At 51.0% G+C, this 26,537-nt stretch overlaps 1 protein-coding gene across 1 annotated transcript in view; it reads right to left on the minus strand.

Annotated features, from left to right (window-relative positions):
- Positions 1-26,537, minus strand: part of KSR1 (kinase suppressor of ras 1) — a 141,477-nt gene that overhangs the window by 26,251 nt on the left and 88,689 nt on the right. The window contains exons 3-7 of the mRNA XM_084748212.1: positions 11,182-11,329; positions 6,182-6,605; positions 4,368-4,463; positions 4,123-4,168; positions 2,150-2,277 (exon numbers count right to left, since the gene is read on the minus strand). Of these exons, the coding sequence (XP_084604338.1) occupies positions 2,150-2,277; positions 4,123-4,168; positions 4,368-4,463; positions 6,182-6,605; positions 11,182-11,329 (842 nt within the window). The remainder of the gene's footprint in view (positions 1-2,149; positions 2,278-4,122; positions 4,169-4,367; positions 4,464-6,181; positions 6,606-11,181; positions 11,330-26,537) is intronic.

A 26,537-nucleotide genomic window follows, 5' to 3' on the forward strand; every position in this document is an offset into this window, starting at 1 on the left:
TGGTGCGGTCAGTGGCAGCAAGGGTGGCACCAGCAATCAAAGCACCAGTGCGCGGGCCCTCGGATCCAACGACTCCAGTCCAGGTATTTACTCAACACGTTGGTCCTCAGGATGAGATGCCATGTGACATAAGGACACAGTGCTGCTGCAGCTGGGGACCACAGCAAGGCTGAATGAGCCACGCCCACCATCAGGTGACCACAATGCCATCCCTCCAAACAGAAGAGCACAGAGAGCTGGGATACAGGAGCTATTTCCACACACACAAGTGCAACAACCTCCAAATGTCACCTCAAGGTGACAAAATTAAGACTAAGAGGGCACAGTGCCGTTGCTGTGAAGGCCAAACACAGCAAGAGCCCAACTGTGACGACAGACCCGGAGCGTGACGGCAGACGGCAGCAGGATCAACTGGGCAGAGCCCAGGATGAGACTCTCAAGGCGCTGGGATGCTTTTTACCCTCATCTGCACCACACAGGGAAGAGCTACAATCTAATGTGTGTGTGTTTTACTCTATGTAAATCACATGGATTTAAAGAAGGGGCAAAGCAAAGCATGGAGCTGTAATATGTGCAGTTTTGTGGAAACAACATCTGTGCACACGTGCCTGTATAAATCATCTCTGGATGGGTACACGACCTATCTGCAGGCACACTGAGAAACTAGGGTCAAGAGGGCGAGGGATTTTCCTCTCTACCCTTTGAAACTTCTTGAATTTTGAGCATAAGGATTTTTTCAGCCTAAAATCTACCAAAACAAAAACAAAGTAACAGACAGACTAGAAGGAGAAATGGGATGTAAGGGGATGACATCCTCTAGCACAAAGCCAGCCCAGGGAAAGCACAGACAGGAATGTTCTTTTTTTAAAACACAGTAGGTCAGGGCTGGAGAGATGGCTCAGAGGTTGAGGGCGCTGACTGCTCTTCCAGAGGTCCTGAGTTCAATTCCCAGCAACCACATGGTGGCTCACAACCATCTATAATGAGATCTGATGTCCTCTTCTGGCCTGCAGGTGTACATGCAGCCAGAACACTGTATATATAATAATAAATAGATACATCTTAAAAAAAAAAAAACACCATGCACACACAGTAGGTCTCAGTAACAGCAGGATGACTGGCAACAGTGTCTGTGGAGCAATTTGTGTCACACTCACAAACGTTAGCTGACCCGAGGTTCACCACCATCTCCAGGAGTTATATGGAACGAAGAATCTTGAAAATCAACTCAGAGAAGCGTGTTTGGGGGTGTGGGGAGGAATGGCCTGTCCTAGCTGTGTGTGCTCCAGACTGTCTTCCCTCAGACAGCAGCTGCGGGACTCTGGTACAGACAAGACTCCAAGCGGAGGTCCTCTACACTGGTGCTCAGGCTCTGCCCTCTAACAGTGACCTCAGGTGCACTGTTCAGCCCTCAGGAGCTAAAACTTTCACTCGGGTGAGGACTTGAGGCCAGCATCAACACAGCTGGAAGAGAGCCCCACTGTATCCACGGAAACCACAGGGCCTAGCAAGTTGCAATGCCCTCGAGTCCCTGACAGTGTTTCCTATTGTGATTACGACAGATTTTAGCATGAGCCCACAGGCACTTGTCCTGCAAGCCGTTCAGAACGCCGTAGCGTGGTGGCGTACACCCTTAACCCCAGCACTCGGGAGACAGAGGCACCAGGATCTCTGTGAGTCAAAGACCAGCCTGTCTACATAGACAGGCCGGGCTAGCAAGGGTTACACAGTGAAATCCTGTCTCAAAAAAAATAAAAAATAAAAAATAAAAAATAAATGCAGATGGCCAAGCGGAGAAGCATATGGGCAAGGTGTAGGGACATGGGCTTTCAACACACGCCGCAGAGGATACGCATGGCATGGAGGTGAGTGTGTAAGAAGCTTGTGGCTTCTTCCCAGGACTGTGGTTCTGTTTTTCTTAAACCCGGAGAAGGGGAGAAACTGTTTTCCCTCAGCAGGATGCAAACAAGACCCAAAGAGGGCCCAGAAAGCCCAAAAGCTGTCTGGCTAAGTCAGTCAGGAGCTCAAGGTGGGTGCAAGCCTTGTTACAAGACAGCAGATGGGCCAGGGGCAAAGAGCAACCAAGACAGACCCAACAGTGCCCTGGGGAGCCTAGGTCGGCTCTGTACCTGCCCACAACTGAACCTACCTGTGTGTCACCGAGAGCCCGATGTCCCTTCGTACCAGCTGCGGGGACCCATGAGGGAGATCTGTGGGAAAAGATGCCAGGTTGGGTGGACTGGGAAGGCTCTGTGGAGCCGGCTCATGCCTGACACTCTAGCTCAGCGATCACAGGCTGGATGGGGCACACTGCTGTGCTGCGTAGCGCAGGCATGCTGCCCTGAACTGACATCTACCAGACAGGGATGGGCCAGGCCCAGCTAGACAAGGAGAGGTGGTGGTCACCCTCATGCTGGCCAGCTCTGCCGTTAGCACACTTGTCTATATATGCTGGGTCTGCTTTGGTGAGAGGCAGCAGGAGTGCAAAGGTGAGAGAAGTTCATATGCATGCCAGCCTCTTGCCCCCTTTCATGGGCATTGCCTTTAGGACTCGGTTCTGGCTAATTCTGATTACACCGGTGGAAACTTGACCTCAGTGGAGGGCCCTGGGGCTGGTCAGCCACGCAAGTCCACTGGCACCCTTCCAGCCAGTGACACTTTGGGGACAGTCCTTGTTGATTGAGGCAGGAAGAGCGAAGAGAAGGTGTGGCTCCTCTGGGCTATCCCTTGAGCCTTGGGGGACATACTTGTTTCTCTTTCCCTACTAAGGAGGACAAAAGTCTTGGGGGGGTCCCCTCTCCTCACCTTATGCAGGTCCCCTTGGGAGCCCCCCCCCACCCCAGACATGGGTCCTCTAAGAACAAATATCTCAGTGTTTCTGGCAAGGCTGGCTTTGCAGTGGACCACAGCTGGGTAGTGTCCATCACTCATAGCCTGAATGACCAACTCGTGCCCCATTTTTGGAGCCCTAAGGAAAGATTCAGAGGCCCAGACTCCCCTGATCAGAGACTACTGCTGGCTTTTGCTTAATAGAGAGGACCTAGACTTTTATCCAATGTATCAAAGGGCTCTATAAGCCAGAAAAATCAGGGGCACAGTACTCAGGTGACAAATGTCCCTTGAGTCAGCACACACTCAAGCGAGGGTAGCTACTGCCCGCCTCTCCTAACGTTCTTTCACACAGCTGGTGTTCACATTACGCTGACTGGTTTAAGGCCAGGCACCACACATCCAACAGCACAAGGAGGGGGCGGAGGTCCTCCCTCACACACCAGAGAACTGTGATTGTGACAAAAGACCCTCTGCCACCCTCCTGATGACTGGGAACCTACAACTTCCTGCCATGTCCCCCAGGAGGCTGTTGCCCTCAACTTCCTCTTAGGGCCACCCCACTCCTGTCTGCAGCCAAGGCTGTCAAAACACAGCACTCTGCAAGGTGTGAGTGAGCTGCCAGCTCCAGAAATCAGAGCAGGAAAGTTGAGTGCCCAGTCATCGAGCTCAGAACCTGACCTCTGATTTGACCCATTGGCCACAAGGATGCAACCATTTGTGCCAGACAGCGCTGCTCTGGATCCAGATGAAATACTGGTTCTGAGAGCCCCACAGCCTCACTGCTGTGGTCCCTCCACCACCCGAGGGAGTGCTGACAGTCAGGGATGTCCTGGGGTCAGCCGTGCAGGCTTTGGTAAGGTCCTAGAGAGAGAAGTGCAGGTGCCTTCGTAGGACTGTGCAGCATCTCCCTCTAGGAACGCTACTGCCTGCCAAGCCCTGCCTGCCCTCTCTCCCCAGGCCTTACCCCAGCCTCTATCATTATCTAGTGAGTAGAAAAACACATTGCTATTTCACTGAGAAGCCCCAGGCATTCCTGGGACACTCAGACCACCCAGAGCTGGCTCAGGAGGCCCAGCTGATCCCTCTGCTGGGAGTCACATGACCCCACAGTTTGTAAATGAGTATGTGTGAGAAAGATGGGGGGGATAAGAGGAAGGGGGGCTCCAGGGTTGCCTGGGCCTACTTCCCTTCAAGGATTTGCACCCTCAGATTTGGAGCTGCCTGGGGGAATTCCTGTGTCTCGTCTCCATCAGCAGGGCTCTAGGTGGAGCCCTGTCCCACTTAGGGCACAGCTTTCTGAGGCAGCTCAGAAGGCAGGAGCAGGTACGGGGGGTCGCTACAGCGATGGCAAGGTGGACACAGGCTTGGCAAGGGGCTCTTGGGAAAACCGAGACACTTTCAAAGTCTCTACTTCCCATGGGCTGGGCTAAGGCCAGCCGCCTCAGAGCTACTTCATGAGGTGATCTCCGCCTCAGAGCTACTTTATGAGGTGGTCTCCAGCACTTGTTTCAGGACCGTGGCACAGCCAACAGGGCTAAGTGGGGTCAGAGAAATCCACCCTGGATGGGGACAGCGACTCGAACACGGCTCCCAGTGACAGAAGGGATAAAAGTGAATGGTTCTTACCAAACCTGGAGAGACAAAAAGGAGAGCAAGGGGGTGATGTCACAACATTGGTTCATCTGGCACTTGGAAAACTATCTGGTAATAAGGCAGGCCAAGGGCTGGGCCAAGGGACGGAGAGACCTTGCCCTGTGTAAGCCTTGCTTGCCACCCAACATAGCAGATTCACCCCCTCTTTCACCACAGAGGACACAGGGTCTTTCTAGGTCATGTGACCTATGGCGGCGTTGCCCAAGGTGCAGGAAGAAGGGGAAGGGTTGGTGTGTCACAGAGGCAGGGCACTTGTTAGGAGAGCAGGAAATCAGCCATGCAGGGCTGAAGGGTGGATTCTAGGAAGGGCCAAGAAGGGACACGCCTGGCTTCTCTTCTGGAGCTCCCCTCTCCCAAAGGAGGCAGGTGCTAGGGAGAATAAGGACTTTCTGCTGCCCTTGGAGCTCCCCAGGGAGTCCCTGGCAGGTGAATCAGGTGGCTGGGTTTTGGGTGGGGGATGGGACTCAGAACCCCAAGGTCCGCAGCCAGAGGTGTTTACTGGCTTGAGGATCCGTTCCCTTCTTGAACATGGGATCGAGACAAAGCTCTTCTGAGGAGAAAATGAAAACCAAGGCATCGCAGTGGCTGCAGGTCACTGTGAGGCCCGCGACAACGCTCCTGTGCTCTACAGCTGCATCTGGGGGCACCCGGCTGGGCGGCGTAGTTGGATAGAGAGGGCAAGCACATGGATTTCCTGGGTGTCTGCTCCATAATGCAAAGTCATCTCAGCCATCCAGGATGAGACACATCACGGACCCAGGACAAGCTTCGTGCAAGCAGAAAAGCAAGAGGGATGCTAAGGCCCTAGGAACCCTCTCGATAAGGAGTGCCGTACCAAAGAGAAGAGCCAGGTGCCTGAACCCTCAGGGAAACAAGAAAAAGAACCCAAAGAAAACAGCAAAACCCATAATGATGTAAACAGCCACCGGAAGGGACACGCTAAGTTATACAACAGTATGCCACGAACAGGTTTTAAGTCGGGTGTTTTGATTAGCATGGATTTGGCGGTGAGGAGAAAGCACACTTTTTATGGCCTTTGGACCATATGTACATGCTATTTAAATAGCTATATATTTAATATATAATATAGAGTAATAATTAAATAGTTATATGTTTAAATAGTTAAGTATTTAAATTATTATATTGTATTGGTTAAGAAGTAAGGATAAAAGGTACACATTCAGTAGAGCAACAGGGAATTTTTCCCCCAAAAAATGTCCTCTTTTTGTGTGTTGGACATGGTAAGTGTTCTATCACGAAACTACATGCCCGGCTCTTTTGCAGTATTTTCAATCCTTCACTGGTTGGATCCTCAGGAGCAACTCTAACTGTCAGTACATAACATCTAGAGTCCACTGTTTAGCCTGCCAGTGACCAATAAGTAATGTTCCAGATTTGGGGTGGGGGAGGTGGCTGTTCTGCTGGCCTATAAGAATCAAGTCTCTGGCATTTTAAACACTGGAGATCCAGGGCCTGTTTGTTACTGTGGCTTAGGCTAGCCTATCCTGACTGATACACGGCATCATTTTATATATGTATGAACAGAAAGAGATCTGTTGGGATTCAGTATTTTATATATGTATGAACAGAAAGAGATGTGTTGGGATTCAGTCCTACTGGGCGAGACACCTGTTTCTTCTCCAGGCTTTGCCAGTCCTTTCTATGTGCCTAAGGGGAAGCCACGGGGCGAACTTACCTCATATTGACTTCATCGATTCGGTTTCCCAGCTGGGACTCGTGGGACTTGCTGCGTGTGAGCGTGGGGAAGCTGGGAAGCAGCTGGAAGACCTTGCGGCTTGGAGGTGGGGGCGTCCTTGGTGGCTTCAGCTTGGCGTGCCGTCGTAGCTGGGGTGTGGTAGGGGGCGTGATGAAACTGTGCAGGGTCCGGGGGGTCAGCCGGCCACTGGTGTGCAAGGGGATACAGGTGTCCGAAAGGCCCTCACTGAGGCCGGGGACTGGAGAGTCTGAGGCGGGCAGGGCGGACACAGAGATGGAGCGAGCGCCCTGCGTGCCCATGCCCACTCTGCTCATTGGGGAAAGCATGTCCACTGAAGGCCCCGAACTGCTTTCTCGTTGTGCCTCTGAGGAACTCCAACCAGAGTCTTCCTTGTGTTCCCCTCCTGTGGGCCAAGGAGTCAGTCAGAAATACAAGGGACTCTGGAGTGCCACTACTATCTGAAAGCATGACACTTTGACTGAGGTGACACTGCTACTCTGCAGCGGACTATGAGCCCAGCGTCACCTTCCATGGTACACACGTGACACAAGGCCATCAGCACTGACCTCACACTCTCCACTGGGTTCGAATAATCTTTTTTTTTTTTTTGGTGGTTTTTCGAGACAGGGTTTCTCTGTGTAGCCTTGACTGTCCTGGACTCGCTTTTGTAAACCAGGCTGGCCTCGAACTCACAGCGATCCACCTGCCTCTGCCTCTGGAGTGCTGGGGTTAAAGGCGTGCGCCACCACGCCCGGCTGGGATAACCTTTTTGTGTACCGTGTGAAGTTAGTCTTTATATTACTCAGATATTGATTTCTGTACCAGCAGAGAGCTGAGTACTGTCTGGACTTTGGTATTATTATTTTTAATGAAGCATCACCTCTCTGTGTTTCGTAAACACACTTCCTTCACCTTCTAATTGGCTTAATAAAGAGCTGATGGCCTATAGCTAGGCAGGAGAGGAAAGGCGGGACTTCCGGGCAGAGATAGGAACCGTGGGAAGAATTGAGAGGTGCAGGAGACTCGCCAGACAGACAGGGAGGAAGTTGGACGTACAGTGACTGAATGAGAGGTAACGGGCCACGTGGCAGGCACGGACTAGAATTCAGACAGGTTAATTAAGTTATATGAGCTAGTTGGGAAATAGCCTGAGCTAAGGCTTAAGCTTCCATAAATAATGAACAGCCTATGTGTCGCTATTCAGGATCTGGTGGTTCGAGACAGTCTGGTGATAAATGGTGTCCAATGTGGTAGCGAGAGAAATCCAAACTCAGGCAGATTAAGGCATTAAGCCAAACCAGGCATGGAAGCCTTGGAAGCAGCTGGGAAGAGGTTTCCTAGCAACTATGCAAGCCAGCCATCAAGGGGAGCAGGAAAGGAGTGTGGAGGCGTGGCTCCTCTAAGAGATCCTTTGGAGCAACAAGGCCAGCTGCTGGGCGCTTGAGGAGAGGCCTGAACCTGAGCCTCAGGCCATAGCAAGTAACTTTCTCTGCTGGAGCTCGCTGGTGCTATCAGAAACGCAGCATGCAGAAGTGCAGCCCAGAGCTGGGGCGGATAGGCATGGCTGCCAGCCCATGGCTGCAGGTGTAAGGCGTGGCTCTCATGGAAGGCCAAATAGTGCCTCCAGCCCCCAGACCTGCAAGGGCAGCTTGCCAGACCAAGAGGAGGGGGTGGAGCCAGACGCCAAAGACTGGCCTGAGGAGCCTGCAGAAACACAGAAAGGCAGAAGGAACGCTTTCCCAGAGCCATGGGGGTGACTGAGAAGGCTCAAATGTCGGAACTGGTAACGTATTAAGTTTGAAAACAGCAAAAGAATAAAGAAATGGGGTTTGGAAATCATAAAAAGAAATAATTAGGTTGAGCGTGGTGGTGCACGTCTTTAAATCAGATCGTTCGAGGCCAGCCTGGTCTACAAAGTGAGTCCAAGACAGCCAAGGCTATACAGAGAAACCTTGTCTCAGGGGGGAAAAAAAAGAAATAATTAGATTAGTTTGAAAATAATTAAAGTGATGTCGCTGAAGGAGAGAGTTAGATTAAAAGAAAATATTTTCTGTGTTAGAAAAATGGAGAATACTGGGGGTTGGAGAGATGGCTCAGACAAAGTTAACAGCACTGGCTGCTCTTCCAACGGTCCTGAGTTCAATTCCCAGCAACCACATGGTGGCTTATAACCATCTATAATGAGATCTGGTGCCCTCTTCTGGTGTACAGACATACATGCAGGCAAAACACTGTATATATAATAAACAAACAAATAAATAAAAATTCAAATGGAGAATACGATAGCAGAGGGCATTTGGATGCCATATAATTTTGTTTCAATTATCATGAAAATAATTATACATTTGGTAATGATTACAATTTTACATATCAGAATAAGGCAGACTTAGCTAAGGAAAGACCCAAGGAACGGATTACTAAATTAAAGGCCATAGAACAGAGATTAGAGGATTCTTCAAGTCAGAATAAAGAACCTTCAGAAGAATCCGATCCGAAGCCTATGGCGACAGCAAAAAGAGTTAATTCCAGATGAACAAAGTCCACAAGGTTATCAAGAATCCGGGTGGCAGCCTATGGAAGCACTAGACTTAAGAGACATAAAGAAGCAATACTGTCTTATGGCATGCATTTACCTTACATAAAACAGATAGTAACTGGGCCACGTAAAATCATATAACTCCAAGAGACTGGAGAGGTTTTTATGTCAGCCATATGAAAACCTGGCCCTGCACTACAATGGCTAAGACGGTGGACAGCTGATACCTATTCAAGATTTCAATGGGCTTTTGTCTGAGTTCTGAAAAGACCGATTCTATGGCTGCACATTTGTTAGGAATCATGGTTGTATGAAAGATGCCTTTGCAGATTGAAGGTGATGAGGTACCGGCATACGCATCCAATAAAATGTATCTAATAAAAATCCAATAACCTGACCTGTAAAAAGATCCTGTAAAAAGATCTAGCTAGTTATGCTTTTAAAAGAGATGCTTATAGAGCAGAAAGGGAGACATGAAATCTTCCAGGGATTAGCCTAAGCTAGGTCCAGGGGTACCACTGTACTGAGGGAATACTGGGATGTCCACCCTACAGTGGGATCTCAGAAAGGGAAGAGGTGACAGATCCTGTTGAGAAAAGCTGAGGTGTGTGAGTTCAGAGGGGGAAAACTCTGCTTTAAGGACATTAGCTGGGGTGGGGGTGGGAGGTGGTACACAACTGTGATCTCAGTATTCAGTGGGGTAAAGGTGGAAGGATCTAAGGTTCAAGACTACTCTTGACTACATAGCAAGTTCAAGGCCAGCCTAGGCTACGAGAGACCCTGTTTCAAAAGCCAAAAAGGGAGAAAGAAAACAAAAATCTTCAATCCTCAGCTGGGTGTGGCGGTGCGTGCCTGAAGAGATCTCGCTTATAGAGTTAGATCTTGTCTTGAAAACAAATCAGGACAAACATAAAACAAAAGCCAAATATGAGATTTGGTGGCACATTCTCCACACCAGAGCACTCAGGGAGCTGACTTAGGAGGAGGATGAGCTCGAGGCTGGTCTAGATTACACAGGGGGGAAAAGACCAGAGATCACAGGGGTGGGGAAACTGGCAGCGTTTCCCATCCAACACAGGCGTAATAGTGAAAAGCACACCTGACCTTTAGTGACCTTTAGCTCATGTCATTATCACGCCAGTCCTATCAAAGGTGCAGCTGCTGCCTAAGTGTGCGGATGAGGAACCGAGGCACAGGGAGGCCAGTGGGGGCTGACTCCGTGGCTCCTCTTTGCTGTGACTGGGCTCCTCTCACCAGGCCCTGCTGGGGTTCAGGCAAGATGCTCTGACTCCAGTCTAAAAAGTGAAAAAGCTGTGAGGGACCATGGGAAGCGCCAGGTCTGTCATAGGGATGCAGGATGCACAGTCGAGAGCGAACAAGAAAGAAAGCCGTGCAAGTTCTTTCCCTAGGGCTGTGCCCTGGCACAGAGGACCCCAGACAGACACAACTAGTGCCACGCACACTCAGACGCCGTGAATAAAGAATGCAAACCCTACCCTTCTGGGCATAAAACAAACTAGCCGGGCATGGTAGCAGGCTTGGGAGGCCGAGGCAGGTGGATCTCTGTGACATTGTGGCCAGCCTGGTCTACGCGGGAAGTTCTAGGCCAGCCGGCACTACACAGTAAGACCCTGTCTTTAAAAACAAAGCAAAACAAAACAAAACAAAAAAAAGCCATAAAGCTGGGAGCCTCCCTTTTCAGTTTCAGGAGACTAGATATGAAGTAGGCAGCTCGGATCTTTCAAATGAGGCCTGCTTTTATTCATTAGGCTCGTTCCAGTGCCTTGTCTGGGTGGTGGTGGGGACGTTAAGTCAAGCGTTAGAAACTGTTTCCAAGGGAGGACATAAAATGCCTGTGAATAAACCCTGAGGAGGTTGCGATAATGGCAGGATTTATACGTGGCCTGGGACAGCCCTGGGAGTGGGCAGTTTCTTTAACTATGCTGGGTTCAGGCCACTATGATATTAGGCTTTGTGAGCAGAGAGCTAAAGCTGCTCGAGGACAGGGGCAAGAGGGGAGCTGTTTGGGGCAGGAGGCTGGAATGCAGGAAGCTGGTGGGGGGGCGGGCTGGAGCAACACAGATGCCTTCCTGTACGTGTCGGAGGCGTGTCATACCGGCCCAGTCCTGAAAACCCAGTAGGGAGTCCTAACAATGGCTAAAGCTTCCGAGGTCAGACTGGACAGACCAACTGGGCTCCCAAGTCCCTGGGGACTCTGAGATGGCTCCCTCAGGGCGGAGGTCCAGCATGCTTTTTAAACAGCCACACCAAAGCTGTCCCCCAAACCCTGAAGCACACTCTCCCTGTCCCAAGGCCTGCTAAGGCAGAAGTCCCCGGGAACAGGCAGGGAACCTCCCTGGGGGCACAGGCAGGGATAGAGGCGCTGGGGGGGGGGGGGGGGGAAGGGAGGGAGGAAGGGAAGGGAAGGGGAGGCCCTTCTTACCCAGGCCGGTCACCTTCCTAAGGCAGGTGAGGGCTTGCTGTAGCCGGCTACACTCCTCACTGCTGGCTCCCCAGCGTCGCAGCAGCTCCTTTGCCTTGGCCTCGTCCATCTCCAGCAGAGCATCTAGTGTGAGCTCTTGGGGAATCTCCTGGGGGGGCACAGAAGGGGCAGGAAAGAAAAAGCTGAGGGAGCAGTGAGGAGCCTCAGCCTTTGGCAGGGCAGGACTGGCCTCCCAGCTGAGTGGCAGGAGCCAGCTGCCGGCTCAGCCAGCCTCTGACTAGAAGCCGCCACTTGTGGAGGACACAGGCAGAAGGCTCTCACCCCCTCCCTCAGTATGTGGCAGAAACAGCAGCTGAGGTGGAGTGCCACCTTTGGATTGGGGTTAAGAGGAGGAAGAAAACACCAGAAAAGTCTGGATGAGGACTCACAGCCTCTCTGAGACATTTATTTATTTTTACTTCTTCGGCACAGAAAAGTTGGGAGCTATGATACCTTTGGTAGCTCTTCACAACTTGACTGTATATGAATCATAAGAGCAATCTCAAGATAAAGGATAAAACAAAACAAACAAACAGCAACAACAACAACAAAGACCCAAAACTTACTGACTTGTATTTAAGTCAGTCAAAGTAGGTCAGCTAGACTTGGCCACGGCCTGTTCATTCTGTCCACTTAGGAGGCTGATGCAGGAGGATTCTAAATTCAAAGCCTGCCTGGGTTACAGAGCCAAGTCAAGGCCAGCTAAGGCAATTTAGTGAGACTTTGTCTCAAGAAAGTGAAGGCTGAGGTGGTGGCTGAGCCGACAGTGTGCCTAGCTAGGCACAAAGGCCCGGGGTTCTAGCACTGCATAAACTAGGCACGATGGCTTCTAGCTCTTAGGAGGTGGAGGCAGGATCGCCAGCTCCCGGTCATCCTCCCTCACACAAGTCTGAGGCTAGCTTGTGTTGCATGGGACTGTCAAAAAAAGGGGGGTAGGTGTTGGGGAAACCGGGCTGGATGTGTACACTTGCAGGGTCACTGGGATCACATTACATCTGGAGAATAAGGCCCAACGGGCTACACTGCAGGACAAAATGTCTTGAGGGAGGTATGCGTGAGGCATCGAGATGGAGATTGCCTGCAAACCTGAGGACCTGAGTTCAAGCCCCGGAACCCAGATAAAGGTAGCAGGTGAGGACTGACTCCATAAAGAAGTCATCAGACCCATGTACATGCGCACTATAGTATGTGCCTGTGTGTGTGGCAGTATTCGCATGTGTGATAGTATGCACATATGTGAGAGTGGCAGTGTGCGCACGTGTGAGTGGTAGTGTGCGCGTGTGCAGCCACTCTATACATGCACATTAATAATAAAATGAACTTAAAAAGCCATGTTAGAGTCAGGTGGTAGTGGTGCATGCTTTTAATCCCAACACTCACGAAGCAAAGTCAGGCAGCTCTCTGTGAGTTCAAGACCAGCCTGGTCTACAGAGCAAGTTCCAAAAACACAAAACAATAACAACAACAACAACAACAACAACAACAACAACAACAGCTATTATTAGGCCAGCAAAATGCTCAGATAACTTGAGGACAAGCATGACAATGTAAGTTTTATTCTTGGATCCCATAAGGTTGTAGTGGGATGCACCTATAAGCAGACACACAGATACATGTGCACACACACACACACACACACACACACACACACACACACACACACACAATCTCCTTGGAAGTAAAGGGAAAAGTAGCTACAAGAGACTTTTGTTTATTTGGACAGAGATAGGGTCTTACTATGTAGACTAGGCTGGCCTTAAACTCATAATGATTTACTTGCCTCTGATTCCCAAGTTCTGAGATTAAAGGCATAAGCCACCATGCCTGGCCTTAGGAGAGTTTTTCTTTGTTTTTTTTTTAACCTTAATTTTTATTTTATATGTATGGGTATTTTTCTTGCATGTGTGTCTGTGCACCATGTGTGAACAGTGCCTGCAGAGGCCAGAAGAGGATACTGGATTCCCTGGAACTGGTGTTAGTTACAGACAACTGTAAGCTGCATGTGCGTGCTGAGACTTGAACCAGGGACCTCGGGAAAAGCAGCCAGCTCTCTTAACCACCGAGCCATCTCTTTACCCGCCTTCCTCTCCTCTGCAAGATGGCATCGGTCTCACTTAAACTCCAAAAGCATCGTTTACTATGAAGCTCTTTTACGTCCCTAGTCATCTTAAAGGACCTCCCAAAGCTGCCCCCTCCCCCCTCCCCTGTAGAAACAGGCCGAATGGACTTTGGGGTCTTTTGGCCACTGGAGACAACTCAACAGCGTCTCTGTGCACAATATGTTCTTGTGGCTTTTCTCCCATTCATCTTTTGTCAGTTTATTCCTAGGGACTGTTAAGGGGTGAAGGGGGAATTTCCTTCTGCCCCTAAAGTCACAAGAAACTGGATTCTGTCACCAACAGAAATATACTTGGAAATGGATTCTTTCCCCTGCAAAGCTTCCAGAAAAAAGGCTGGCTAGCCTGGCTGACACCTTATCTGGCTTTATAAGAGCCTATGCAGGGAAGGTTGCAACACTGGCCTGGGGCTGGGCTCCTCCCCACCTTTCCCCTATAGAGTGTGAACTTATACACATGGGTGCCTAAAGTTGCTAGACAGTACTCATCTAATACACAGCATGAACACTGAGTTAGCCTTGACTTCAAAGCTGGGCTTTTTCTCCCACCCAAGGAGTCCACAGATACAAAGAACAACAAACAACATCTATGGGCTCTAGGGCTAATAGCCCAGCCCGTGTCTGTCTGTCTGTCTGTCTGTCTGTCTGTCACATTTGAAGTAACTACGGTTACTGCACATCCCATATCAAGTAAGTCCAGAAAGCTTGAATCTAGCTTTGTTTGTTTTCTTGAGACAGGGCCTTATACTATATCCCAGTTGGGTTGGAACCAATTTTTTTTTCCTTCGAGACAGGGTTTCTCTGTGTAGCCTTGACTATACTGGACTTGCATTGTAGACCAGGCTGGCCTCGAACTCACAGTGACCCACCTGCCTCTGCCTCCCGAGTGCTGGCATTAAAGGCGTGCGCCACCACTGCCCCGCCTGGAACCGATTTTGTAGCTGAAGCTGGCTTCACAACTCCAGGTGATCCCCCTGCTTCAAATTCTCAAGCGCTGGAATACAGGCCTGTACCACCACACCCAGATCAAATGATTGCAAAAGAATAGTTTCACTGCCAGTGCATTCACGATGCTGCAAATCTTAGGTTCAAGGGTCAAACTGAACTGACTGAGCATTGGAGAGTCAGCGTGGGCCATGTCCCTCCACCCAAACATAGCACCTGTGGCAGGTACCTGCTGAGTCTCAGCAGTGGTTACTCCACCTCCAGGGCTCTGGAAAGACTCTCAGTACTGTTTGCGACAGTTCCCACCACAGTGAGGAAGAAACAATACCGAGAAAGATGATCATCACTGGTCAGACGAACTCTAGGCTGTCAGAAATCCTTCTACCCATCACATCACATGAAACCCCACAGGAAACCGCTGCTGAGAACAGCACAGGGAGAGGAGGCGCGCTTTCCCCCGCTGCCCTCCAGTCTTCCTGTGTGTCCCCAGCAACCGCTCTTCATCACCGTGCAGCTTGGGCATCCTTCCCCTTCATCGTGCTGTGGAAAGCAGCTTGGCGATATTGTTGGGACAGGGACAGATGACCTTATCCTCCACACAGCTGCACTCGACATCAGAGTGAGACGCAGCACACACCTGTAATCCCAACTCGGGACTGCACAGGAGAGGATCTTAAATCCCAGGCCCGCCTAGGGGCCATGTGGTGTGATCCTGCCTCAAACAAACCCCCCAAGACAACTAACTACACAAAGCAACGTTCTTTCTTGCATGGGAGGTCCTCAGCTGGTCACCCACAGACACCCACTCACGGGCACACACCCACATGTACACATACTGCCAAGAAAGCTGACTCAGCAGCTTCCTGGAAGATGAGAGACATATGCCCCAGTAATGAGGGAGTCAGGCATGGGAACCCCAACTTCCAACCTAACTATAAAGCTAATAGAAAGGGTTTTTTCTCTTTCTTTTTTATTCCCTCTTCATCAACCACCACCCTTTCAATTTATCAAACATAATAATTACCTTCATTACTACCACCCATTTGCCAGCACGATATGCCCACTGCTGTGTGTATGTTGTCTCCACTTGAACTGACTCAGGAAATCCAAGCTGCTTGGTCCACATATTAAAGCTCTAAAGAGCACACATGACTTAAACAGCAGCCTGTCAGAGGCCAGGGCTCCTGCCACTGTCCCACACTGCCAACTGCTAACCTGGAACTCAGAAGCTGCCTTCTGGGGGAGAGGGTTACTCCCAAGTAATTAACTTCTACCTACATGCCAACACAGCCACCCAGTAACATGGAAGGTCCTTTGTTCTTTATCCAAGTGAATTAATTAACTTCCCTGGAAAGAGAAATAATATGTTCAATTAATTTAATTTAATTAATTTTGTTTAATTTTTTAAAAAGGAAAAAGAAAAAGAAAATGGATTTTTTTTTAATAGCTTTGAATTAGCTAGACGTGTTTCTCACTCCTCTGAAGGCTGGGGATCAACTGCCCCTCCTTGAATAAGGCAGGGCTGAGGCTGTTGTAGCCTCCCCTCACTAGCCCCCTCACCCCTGCTCTTCATGATTCAAAACAATGCTAAATGGTGGACCAAAGCTGTGGGCAGCAGTGACACTGGAGAAGAAAGCCACCCTAGAGCCCTCTTACGCTGGAGCCTTCACCCCTACCCCAGCACCTGCTCAGCATTTCTGCCCAGTGTTTCTGCCCGGCTTCTAGGGCTTCTAGGGATGTGACTATACACCTGCCACATGGATGCAACCAGGCTGCTTAGCACTCCCATTTACACCAGTCTGCTGCCATCACCGAGTGACAGTCCTCTCCATCACTTCATCTCCCTGGCGTGAGGAGGCAGATGGGGAACTTGAGGAGAGGCAGCCTTGGCCCTCAGAAGTTGCAGCAATGGAGCTATCTCTACACCTATCTGTTTATGATAAGGAGTTTTCTGCCACAAAGTGCGAGGCTAACCAGAAACCCACCCACTGCTCTCAGTGTCATGGGGATGGAGAAAGCCAGGAAGGGTGCCAGAACTTTCGGCATTAAAAAACGAAAATCAGAACTGAGCTGGGCTTGGCGCATCATGCCTGTTGCCTCAACTTGAAAGGATGAAGGAGGCGGGATAGCAGTTCAAAGCCAGCTGGGCTACATGAGGCCCTGGTTCTGTCTGATCTTCAAGTGGCTGTTTTTCACTTGGTGGCATCTGATTGAGATGAAAAGAGCCTGCGTTTGTGGACAGAGAGCATCGGGCGGATGGAAGAATGTGACGCTGTCCAATGGTGGATCTGACCGGTGACTTCCAAAGCCTTTTTGTGCTGGCACAGGAGGCCTGTCACCCAGCCGTGAGCACTCTGGGTGGCCAGGCTATCTCAATGAGCCAGCCACCCTGCACAGGAAGTGTGCAGCCAGTCCAATCTTAGGACTGATTTGGGACCCGGTGTTAATCAAGAGAAGGCCCATGAGGCACGCATGCTGGCTGGGACCAACAGAAGACAGAACCTATGGCTGCCCAGCCCCCACAGTGACATGAGCCTCCCCAGCGCACCCGCTAGGAGTGGTCCTGCTATCATGCCTCAACCAAAGCAACTTAAAGCCCCCAGACCTCACCAACAGATGTGACCCTCCCGCCCACCAAGAGGGGTACAGCACAGAGGAGTCTGTGAGGAAAGGAACACAAATCAGAGTCACTCTGATATACGCTGGGCAACCAGAAGCAGGTTAGGGATCAGCCCGCCTCCAGCTGGAGGCGAGCTCATGCGGAGTACCACTGGGAAACTCTGGCTGCCTGGAGAGGCTGCCTGGCTGCCCTCTCACCCAGAGGCCTACAGCTATGGCCATCTGAAAGCTAAGAGCAAAGTTGGCCTCCCTCTGCATGCCCCAGAGAGCTAGGGAAGGGATGAGGAGGGAGGCCACACTGCTTCTAGAAGAACTGCTGCTCACTCCAGCTGCTGAGCCAAGAAAAAATGTGCTAACTAGACGCTGAGAGAAGCCGTATAGCCAGTGGTGGACCCATCATGCCTTGGGGTTGGGTTTGCATGGCGCATGAGTAGGGGACCGGGAACACTGCCTCCTTGGCTCTGCCACTTTCCCTCAAACCATGACTTATGTTTTCCAGTGAGTGACATTAAATTCTCCTTCCTGGTAATAATGAGAAAGCAAGGCCAACTGCAAACTGAGGTCGCCCCAGCCTGTGACAATTAAGCCAGGCCATCAACAGGAGAAGCCTGCTAGCCTCTGTTCTCTGTAGCTGGAGGCAGGGAATGGTTTGGCCACATGTGCCCCCATTCCCTGTCTCCAGCAGCTGGCGGCGGCTGGGGTCACAGGTCACACTGGGTATCAGATGGTGTCCTGGGACTTACCAGCAGCCACGGGGCAGCCTGGGTCTATACTTAGAAACTGTGCCGGCTGACACGGGGAGCCATCCAACACTCATGTGGGCCAGTGAGAGGACAGTGGGTATGCCAGGGGCCGTTCTGCTTGGCGAGGGCCACATACACACAAATGCGCTGGAACTCCAGCCAGAATTGAGGGGACAGTTGGAGTGAGAGCCTAGTTAGGTTGAGTTCTTAGCACTGGGGATGAAAGCAGTTGAGAGGGGCTCCCAGAGGGTGTGTGTGGAGGCTCCTGAAGGGTGGAGGGGCTCCTCCCCCTCCCCCCTTTAGCCCCACCCCTGCCTCAGGCTCCTCAGCAATGCTTGCAAGTTCCTTTCCCGGTGCTTTCCACTACTGCCTGGTACAGCTTTCCAGCTCTAGACTGCACACGGTGTCACTGCCCAGCCTCTGAGCCACCTACCAGGGCCTGTCTCCCAGCTCCAATTCCCTACACAGACACAGAAAGGCCCCCTTCTACTTTGCCATGGCTGTACCCAAACATCCCAATGACAACATGTAAATGAGTAGGTGTGGCCACGTTCAAATGACACTCAGGGACACTCACTGTCACAAAATATTTTGTTCTCCCCTCCCCGCCAGTTAAAATGGAAAAAAGAAGGGCTGGAGAGATGGCTCAGTGGTTAAGAGCACTAGTTGCTCTTCTAGAGGTCCTGAGCTCAATCCCCAGCAACCACATGGTGGCTCACAACCATCTATAACGAGATCTGGTGCTTTCTTCCGGTGGGCAGGCACACATGCAGGCAGAACATTGTATACATAATAAATAAATCTTTTTTTAAAATGGAAAAAAGAAACAAACAACAACAACAACAAACTTCGTTCTTTAAACAATGGTGGACTAGATTTGGCCTATGGACCACAGCTCGCTCTTCGGTCCTGATCATGTGGGTTTATTCAGTGGCTCCATAAATGCTCGCTAGCTCTGTCAGGCATCATCTCCCAGAGCCCTGGGCCTCACCGTCCCTCCTTTCCAGCTTCCCCTTGCACTGGCATCCCTGGTCCCACCGCGGCACATCAGCAGGAGCGGGTCATCCAGGACAGCCTTCTGGCCAGACCCACACCTGCCACTCAAAAGCACAGCCTGTGCCCATCAGCTTTGATGTCACCAGGACACCCATTCTACTGCCAGTTGAAAATGGCCCATGAGAGAAACACACAAGTAATCAAGTTGGGGGGAGGGGGGACACTGCTGTTTCCCTTACTCCTCACCCTCCCTAAGTAGAGAAGGTTGTAAGTTCAATGCCAGCTTAAGCTATAGAGGGAGACCCTGTCTCAGTAAATAAACACCATTAGCCACAAGACCCCACAATAAAGCTCAAGCCAAAAGTGTAATTATAATAGCCTGTTCAAGACTGGGTTCAGTCTCCAACGTGAAACAGCAGACGACAACACAACAGCCCTGGAATACCCTTTCCGCTAGCCAGAGACCAGGTGAGAGCCTGCTGACGGTTAAGAGCACTTGCTGCTCTTGCAGCGGACTGGAGTTCAGTTCCGGGTCCTGTATCTAACAGTTCACAAGCACCTATAACTCCAGCTTTATGGGGATCTGACACCTCTGGCCTCCATGGGCACCTGCGTGTGTGTGTGTGTGTGTGTGTGTGTGTGTGTGTGTGTGTGTGTGTGTGTGTATGTTTGTGTGTGTGTGTTTGTGTGTGTGTGTGTGTGTGTGTGTGTGTGTGAAATAATAAAAGTAAAAAAAATTTTTTTTTAATTAAAGACCCTATGAAAGGAAGTCTTGGGGTTAGGGCACACTACAGCCAAAGAGCTACATTAACCCTTGCGTGACACTTTGCTTCTGGGGAACTGGCAAGCGAGAAACTCCCATTCCGCACTAAACAGGGTTGTGCAGAGGGGCCAGACCTGAGTTGGCCAGGTTCAGATACTCAGCCTCGGCCCTCCCCTGCTCTAGGCCACAGCTTCCCAGATCTTTAGGCATCCCTGGCCTCCTCTCTTGATGCAGCAGGCATGAGGAATGAGCGAGTGACAGCTGGATGACATATGAACACATGCTGTGCCACCACACCAAGTGGGGAGCTGTACCACAGGCCTGAGCGGGGTCTGCCCCAGCAGTTCAGGGTGCTGCAAAGGGCCAAGAGCTAGTCTGAAACATTTCCTATGGCCAACCCAGCCCTCCTAAGAGACAATTAAGTCCCTGACATAGTACAGAGACACGGCCATGCCTCCAGCCATCTTTACTGTCTGCTGGTCCCTGCCTAAGTTCCTCCCCTCATTTTCTCTGTACCAAAGACTAAACCCAGACTCCCACATGTGCTAAGCAAGCATTTTACCAGCTATGTATATGCCCAGCCCCAATTCCTGCCGCCCCTGCCCCGCCCCCACCATCCTACCTACCTCTGCCTCCTCCAGGTCTGCAGGACGAGGACTCAGCGTACAGCCTGCCAGTGTGGCAAGTGGATCACGGCTGCATGCTGGACCCAGCTTTCGTCCTGCAGGACCAGAAACCTAATCACAGACCCCTCCTCCAGCAGATTGCCACCATCAGTGGCCAGCATGAGAGGTCTGTCTTCTGGGTAGTTTGTTTGTCTATCCCAACAGGGAATGAAGTAGCATGAAGGCAGGAGCCCAGGGCTGGAGACCCGAGAAGCAGACTCTCTGCCTACAGACAAGGTGTGCATTGTTTAAGGCTCCCCAAGGGCACCCAAACAGGAGCCTCTAGAGATCTCTCAGGAGACCTTGGGGCAAGCAGCCTTCTCTGTAGTTTTCCAGGGCCCTGCAGCGGCACTGGGCCCCAAAGCTAGGGGAGCCCAACAAAGCTTCTGAGAGGATGGCTAGGACCCAAGCCAGGGGGCTGTCACCATGGCTACCAGGTTCTGAGGACATGAAAGGAGCCAATGGATAGCCAATAAAATGGGGAGAAACCCAATGCCTGCCAAAATCAAAGGCAGACTTCAAAGGGACACTAGAGATAATGCGGCCCCAAAGCGAATTTACAGAGGGGGGAAAAAAAACCAGGATCCAGAGGAGGAAACCTGCCTGTATCACCTAAACAGCAGCAGTGGGACAAGGCCCTGGTTATCTGCACCCACAGGAATCAACACCAGGACAGGCTGTGCCTTCCACGGCGGCCCTCACCATGTCCGTGCATGAACGGAGGCCGCAAGAGAGTGAAGACAAGACAGAGACGGACAGATAGACCACCTGGGGTCGGGTGGCTGGGGCTGGTAGATGGAGGAACCTTGGACACTCGGTGTGATTATTACACAGAGCTGAGCAGGGAGGAGGCATCACTGCATCCAGCTGAACGGCGACGCAGGGTTAGTCTATACAATAAACAAGGAGGCAGGCTTATGGGATACAGCTGGATCAAGGAGTCAGGCTTGGCTAATCCAGGTAGGAGCCGTGTCTGTAGGGGAGGTGTCTTAAGGCCATAAACATGGGGTGGGGGGTGGTTGGCTTATGGTAAGCAGTCTCTGCACACACTGTTAGCACTCGCTCTTAATCCCCCAGGGAAGGCTCTGACACTTCCCTCTAGCCTCACCCTGTGGAGAAGGGACCCCGGAGGCTCTGCTGTCCTTGGCATGCTGTGCCCACATGCACGCAGGACCTCACCCACTCAGGGTTTTCCCAGCTCCCCGTGGGCCCTCCCTACCTGGGTGTCAAAGCCCCACTCCTTCCAGAAGCCGAGGGGAAGTCCCCGACCTCTGCCCCGAGCCTCTTCTCCAAAGACAATTGCCCAAGTGGTGCCAAGCCACATGCTGGACTCGTAGGCCCAGAGCTCTATGTAACCCAAAGCCACACATCCTGGGGTGTCATTTTAGAGCCTGTCAAGTCCCTAACACAGATGATGGCAGAAGGGAACAAATCTTGCCCGCCCTACCCGCCCCCACACTTTGGTGACAGGTACAGTTTTTATTATAGCAAGAAGATGGAAACTTTAAAGTGCAAGCTATACCCAACACCTGGCTTCCAAGACAACGCCTAAGATGGACAGGGGCCACAGCCCACTTACTTGGCTTCTCAACACGTTTCTTCCTTTCCAACCAGATTATAAACACAGAAATAACAACCATGGATACCGCCACCACTCAGTAAGTGGCCTGGGCATAAATGCTTGCTGGCTATAAAACCCGAGGCTCATCCAATTACTCATCTTGGGCCGTGGCAATTCGGGCCTTGGCTCCATTTCACTACAGTCGGCTCTTAGGTTCTCTGTGTGGCCCAGCTTCCCTGTCCTGACCGACCAGGAGACTAAAGGGTGAGGCAGGCTCAACCCCTCATAGCAGGAACAGGTCAGCTCCTGTGGATACAGCAGGCTCAAAACAAGTGTGTCCCGTTTCAACCAGATGCGTGAAAACAACCGACCCCTTCATTATAAAGATGGGAGCCATCGACTTCTAAGACTCTGACTGCTCCCTAGCTATTCTCTATTATAATAAAGGAAGAGAACGGAATATGAAATGACAGTCACCTCCCCTAAAATGCACGCTTTTCTGGTGTGTTCTATAGCCAGCAGGTAAAGCAAGGACTCAGAGTCCAGCCAAAGGGACCCATTCTGCCTACCTCATAACTCTCATCTGGTACAGGCCGGCTTGAGCCTTGGGCTTCTCTTGGCAAGGTGGGTGGTGGCGTTTCTGGGACCCTTGAGGCCTTCGTCACCACCCAGCTCCACAGGCAATGCATGGTGAGGGGGCCCGAGCACAGCAGCCCTGGCCCCCAGTGCACCGACCCACGGAAGACCGAGGCTGGGAGAGGGGTTTCTGTTTTCATTACTAGCGAACGGTCACTGTAGCCAAAAATAGTTTGTGCCTGGGAGCTGGGGAGTCAGCACATAGTTCCAGGAGCAGGTGCTGGGCGTGAGGCAGAGACCAAGGCTCTGTGTGGCCTCACGGCAGGGGGTGGGGACCCAGCATGCCAGGACCCAGTTTTCCCTGCCTCGCTACCTTCCCCCTGCAAAAGGCAAGAACGGAGTCAGAGAGGAGCACGGTTATCTCTCACCTCCCATGAGTCATCTGGGGACTCCCCACTTCCACATGAACTGCAACTACCCTCCAACCCCCATAGCCTCTAACACATTTGGGGCACACAAGAGCCTTAAGAGTTACACAGCCTGGCCTGGACAGCAGACAAGACGGGCAAAGGAGCACGTACAGCTGTCACACAGTCACACATGACTCCAGGGCCAGTGACTCTTCCTCTCCCAAAGTAAGAAAATAATGAGAAAGAGGTCAGGGCGGACTGCCAGCGTCTGGGGTGGGGGTGGCGGGGAGGAGATTTCGTTTTCTTTTTGAAGTTTTTCTGTACTTTCTAATTTTCTTCGAATGAACACTTAGAATTAGATTTTGGGGGAATATTTCCCTAAAGCAGTAAATAATCTTTTTTTTTTTTCAATAAATAAAGAGTAAGGGTACTGTAGTGAGAAATTTTGGTTTCTTAAGAAACCCAGTTATGTTGGGAATATCCCAGTTGCCCACAGCAGCTGACTATGATTTGTCTCGTGCTTTAGCAGGGGTGTGATTTCTGCCAGCTGAAAAGAGTTTGTTTGACATTTTGGAGACTCTGAAGAGGGTATATAAATACCAGATCCTGGCGAGAGGCTGCTGCTGCCTCTGTTTGCTCCTGGTCCTGGTGCTACTGGTTGCTGGCTGGAAATAGGCTGACGATAAAGATCAAACTTGCCCCCAAGGGCCTCGACGCCCATAGTCAACAGGAAGTAGTCTAATGATATTGACACCCCCTTTTCCCCCTCAATCCTTCTTTCTCTACCTAGTATTTAGGGGTTGAAAGGGATAGGGGTGGTATAGGAAGAGAGAAAGAACCCAATAAAATAGCCAAAAATCCTGGTTCCAGAGCACTGGGGAGATTGACCAGTCAGTACAGTATTTGCCACACAAGCATCAAGACCCAAGTTCAGATTCCTAGACCCCCGAGTAGAAGAAGCCAGACCAGGTGTGCACATCTGTAATCCTAGGGCTGGGGAGGTACAGACAGGAGGACGCCTCAGGCTTGTTGGCAATCAGAGGGTTCCAGACTCCCTGAGAGACCCTGTCTCAAAAAAAATATGGCGAAGAGCAAGTGATGAAGACATGTGATGTTGATGTACACATGTACGGATGAACTCGAGCACACACCAAAAACAGATTAAACAGTGTAAAGATCCCCGGCATTATAAGGGGAAAGAGACGACCGGGGCCCAAAGAAGTACAAAGACGAGAAGGCGAATTCTGTGCCCTAGCTTTGCAGCCATACTTCCTAGAGCTGTACCCTGGCTCTGCTACTTGCCAACTCTGTGGCCTGAGGTGGGTGACACGCCACTTAGGTTCCTTTGCCTCCCATTTTCTGCCCACAGAGTATCACACACAGCGACTTTCTTGAGAGTCGCTGGGAGAACCGGATGTGACATCTAGGTACAGCGCACATCAGCCGCAGGAGCACTGGGAGTCCTCGCTAAATAATTACAGCCTAAATCCACACATGAGCTACAGCATGAAAAGAAAGAAGAGTAATGCAGAAGTCGGCCTGGAAGGAAACGGCCACTGTCCCAGTGTCCCCACCACCCACCCACCCACAGCACTAAGACCCTGCAGCAAACCGTTAGTACTCAGAACTATTACTGCTCCCCTAAACTTTGCACACTTTGAACATGAGCACATGACTAGGGCCCGAATAGCAGGGACATTCTAAACTGGGCACTGTGGTGCAAACCTGTAATTCCAGTACTCGGGCATGTGGAGAAATGAAGGCTGGTCTTGGATACTTAGTGAGTTCAAGGCCAGCCCGGAATCATGAGATGCCGTCACAAGGGGGCAGGGGTGGGATGCTAAACCCAAGAACCAACAAGCACCTCTGAATGTGATTATAGGTCTTGTTTTCTTTGTTCTTCTGTGTTTTCTAAAATAAACAGAGAGAAATGTTAATTAAGGGAAAAAAAAAAAGATTTGCCCTCACTAACTATTTTTTTAGGAGCAAGGTCTCAGCAGAGCCATAGGGGAGCTGAGAAGCCTTGCTAGGCCATGTGTGTGAGCCAGAGGCCTGTGGCTCCTGCTGGGGCACAGGAGCTCTGTCTGCTGATGGGAAGTGGAGGCTGATGGCCATGTCACGAGAGCCTCCAGGTGACCCTCTTCTATGGGGGACGAGAGGCACAGATGCCATGAAAGCTACAGCAGAAATTGTTACCACACCAAGCGGTATACACAGCCTTCTGTCCTGCTGTGCACACATCTGTCCGGGCAGGACTTCAGGAACCCCTTCTGGGAGCCCCATTGTCCTGTGCAGCACTGAAGATGACTAGGTGGAACTCTTCTTCCTCTTTCCTTTGAAGTTTTGAGACACTCAGACAAGACTTGAATTTGCTAGCCTCCTGCCTCAGCCTCCTAATAAGTAGCTAATATTGTAGAGCTGCACCACTACACCCAAATTGGGAGCCTAGTTCTGAGTGCAGGTGGCCCTTGACCCTTCAGGCTCCTCCACCCAGCCTAGCCCCTCCCCCCCGCCCCAATCCCCTTACACCTCCCCCCTCCCCGCTTCTTTTAATTTTATTCTTGGAGACAGGGTTTCTCTGTTTAAGCCCTGGCTGTCCTGGTCTCACTTTGTAGACCAACCAGGCTGGCCTTAAACTCATAGAGATCCTCCTGCCTCTGACTTCCAAGTCCTGGGATTAAAGGCGTGCGCCACCACCACCCAGGCAGGCTAGGCCCTTTGACCCCTGCTTCCCATCTTCCTAATGGCCCTGAGTCGTGCACGCCTGCCACACAGGGCTGTTCTTCCAGGAGGGACTTCCTAATGCTATCACCCTTCTACACACGCTTCTCCAGGCTTGTGTCTTAAGTCTGCTGATAGCTACATTTACTACAGAGAAGCACCAACTAACGGGAAAAGATCACAAGAGCTTTACGTGATAAATATTGACTATGTGCCTGGTCCCCTGCTCTTTTTAAAATCCTTCATTCAAACAATAACGAGCTATATGTGCAGGACATTTTGCTCAGCACTGGGGATATTAGGATGAGCACAATATAGTCTTCCAGCAAGAACCAGTATAAAGAACAAATTCAAAACTAATGTGTACTTGGCATTTGTGAGTAAGCGAAAGGTGACGGACTAAGGATAGATGGCTCATTGGTTGAGAGCGTGTGTACAACCATGAGGACCAGAGTTCAAATCCCCAGAACCCACATAGAAAAACTGAAGGTGGCTGCATGTATACCAAGAACCCTAGTATTTTGGGGGTGGAGGCAGGATAATCATCGGGGATTACAGGTCACCAGCAAATCTGGCGAGAGTCTTGTCTCTAGGGAGGAAGGTGGAGAGTGATAGAGCAGAATACCCAGCATCCTCTGGGCCTCCGCACATGCGCACAACACCAGCTCATATACACACACTACACATACGCAAAAGTTAGCCAAGGAAGGAACTGTGCTTTATGACAACTGAAGCAGGGCAGTGCTGACACGTTTCCTTCTGGCTTGTCAGGTCTCTTTAAGCGCACTCCTGTCTTCACCGCTGCCCTCCCAGAGGAGGAGAGAGCACACGTGCAAGCTGGCAGCTTGGATGCTAGCAGTGTCCAGAGGAGGCTGAGCACAAAGCATTCCAAACCACGGGCCACAGGCACATGCTGTTGGTCAAGGCCAGCCTCTGGTCCGCAGACACAACAGCCTACAAACAGCTGCCACGATGACTGGCAAATTCAAGGCTTCCCCAGAGTGCCACCTTTACTCCTTCAGATGACGAGCTCCTGTGACATCTCAGCCCGAGGAGCAAAAAGGCTTGGGCTGTTATCCAAACGCAAGCATTCAGAAAGCATACCAGCCAAGAGTGGTGGTGCAAGCCTTTAATCCCAACCTGGGGGTGGGGGGGAGCAGAGGCAGGCAGATCGCTGTGAGTTCGAGGCCAGCCTGGTCTAC

Source organism: Acomys minous, assembly GCF_964271855.1.
Source record: "Acomys minous genome assembly, chromosome: 12".
In the NCBI taxonomy this organism is placed as follows: Eukaryota; Metazoa; Chordata; class Mammalia; order Rodentia; family Muridae; genus Acomys; species Acomys minous.